The 986-nt window shown below is 53.2% G+C and overlaps 1 protein-coding gene across 1 annotated transcript in view; it reads left to right on the top strand.

Annotated features, from left to right (window-relative positions):
* Positions 1 to 281: 281 nt before the first annotated feature.
* Positions 282 to 986, top strand: part of MMP17 (matrix metallopeptidase 17 (membrane-inserted)) — a gene marked incomplete at both ends in the record, with an annotated part of 25,059 nt that continues 24,354 nt past the window's right edge. The window contains one exon of the mRNA XM_009573911.1: positions 282 to 414. Within this exon, the coding sequence (XP_009572206.1) occupies positions 282 to 414 (133 nt within the window). The remainder of the gene's footprint in view (positions 415 to 986) is intronic.

The raw sequence follows: 986 nt of genomic DNA, 5'->3' as shown, positions 1-986 counted from the left end.
GCCGCTATCAAAGATGGTCTGCAGCCGGGTGGGAGAATTAGATGTCACCCTTGGAATGCGTGAAGGTCGCCGGATCCCATTACTGAAGTGATGTGTACAGATCCGTCCTGACACGTCCATTTGTTAGCAGAGACCACGCAGTGCGATGGGGAAGCCGGGTATAAACATGTAAATGGGAAAAGTATTTCCAAGCGGAAAGGACGGGACCTTCGGAGCATCTTTCCCTGTGTCTGTGTTTCTTTTCTTTCCTTTTCTCATCCCGCCTTCTCCTTGTTTCACAGGACTGGCTGATGAAATTTGGGTATCTGCCTCCTCCGGATCCCGTCACAGGACAACTGCAGACGCAGGAGGAGCTCACCAAGGCCATCACTGCCATGCAGCGGTTCGGGGGGCTCGAGGCGACGGGGGTCCTAGGTCAGTGGCCCATGAGCGCTCCTCTCCCTGGCGCAGAGGGATGCGGGGACGGCTCCTTGCAAATCCAGGGAGGAGAGGGGACTGGGCGCCGAGTTGTGGAGTAGCATCATCTCCAGGGAAAGCTCACGCAGGTGTAACGTACCCAGTTTGTTACACCCAGCCCGGTTTGCAGCTGTACGAGTAATTACATGGCTCAGGTGCTTTGTTGCCTTGTGCTCTCAAGAACCTGAGGCAAGCAATTATTTCACCAGACCCACACACCCATGGGGTTCCCGTCGTGCTTAAAGTAGCTTAAAATAGCTCTTGGTGTGCTCAAAAAAAAAAAAAAGAAGAAAAAAAAAAAGACAGAGAAACCAAAGCTGATGGGTTTTCCCATTGAAAGCCTTAATTGCAGCATCACACTGAGTTGAACAAAAATCCCAATTAAGCCTCCCAATTTGTATATGTAGATATTCTGGTTTCTTGTCCGCTGGGGCACAGCACAGGGGAGGGAGGAAGATGGAGTCGCGTCACCCCAGCGCTGGTCGCTCCTGCCCACGGCGTGGGGCGCCACGAGGTGCCTGCGGAGCTGG

Source organism: Fulmarus glacialis, unplaced genomic scaffold (genome assembly GCF_000690835.1).
Source record: "Fulmarus glacialis isolate BGI_N327 unplaced genomic scaffold, ASM69083v1 scaffold18463, whole genome shotgun sequence".
Classification (NCBI taxonomy): Eukaryota; Metazoa; Chordata; class Aves; order Procellariiformes; family Procellariidae; genus Fulmarus; species Fulmarus glacialis.
Note: the sequence above shows the minus strand (reverse complement) of the source record. Positions and strands in the feature narration are given on the sequence as shown.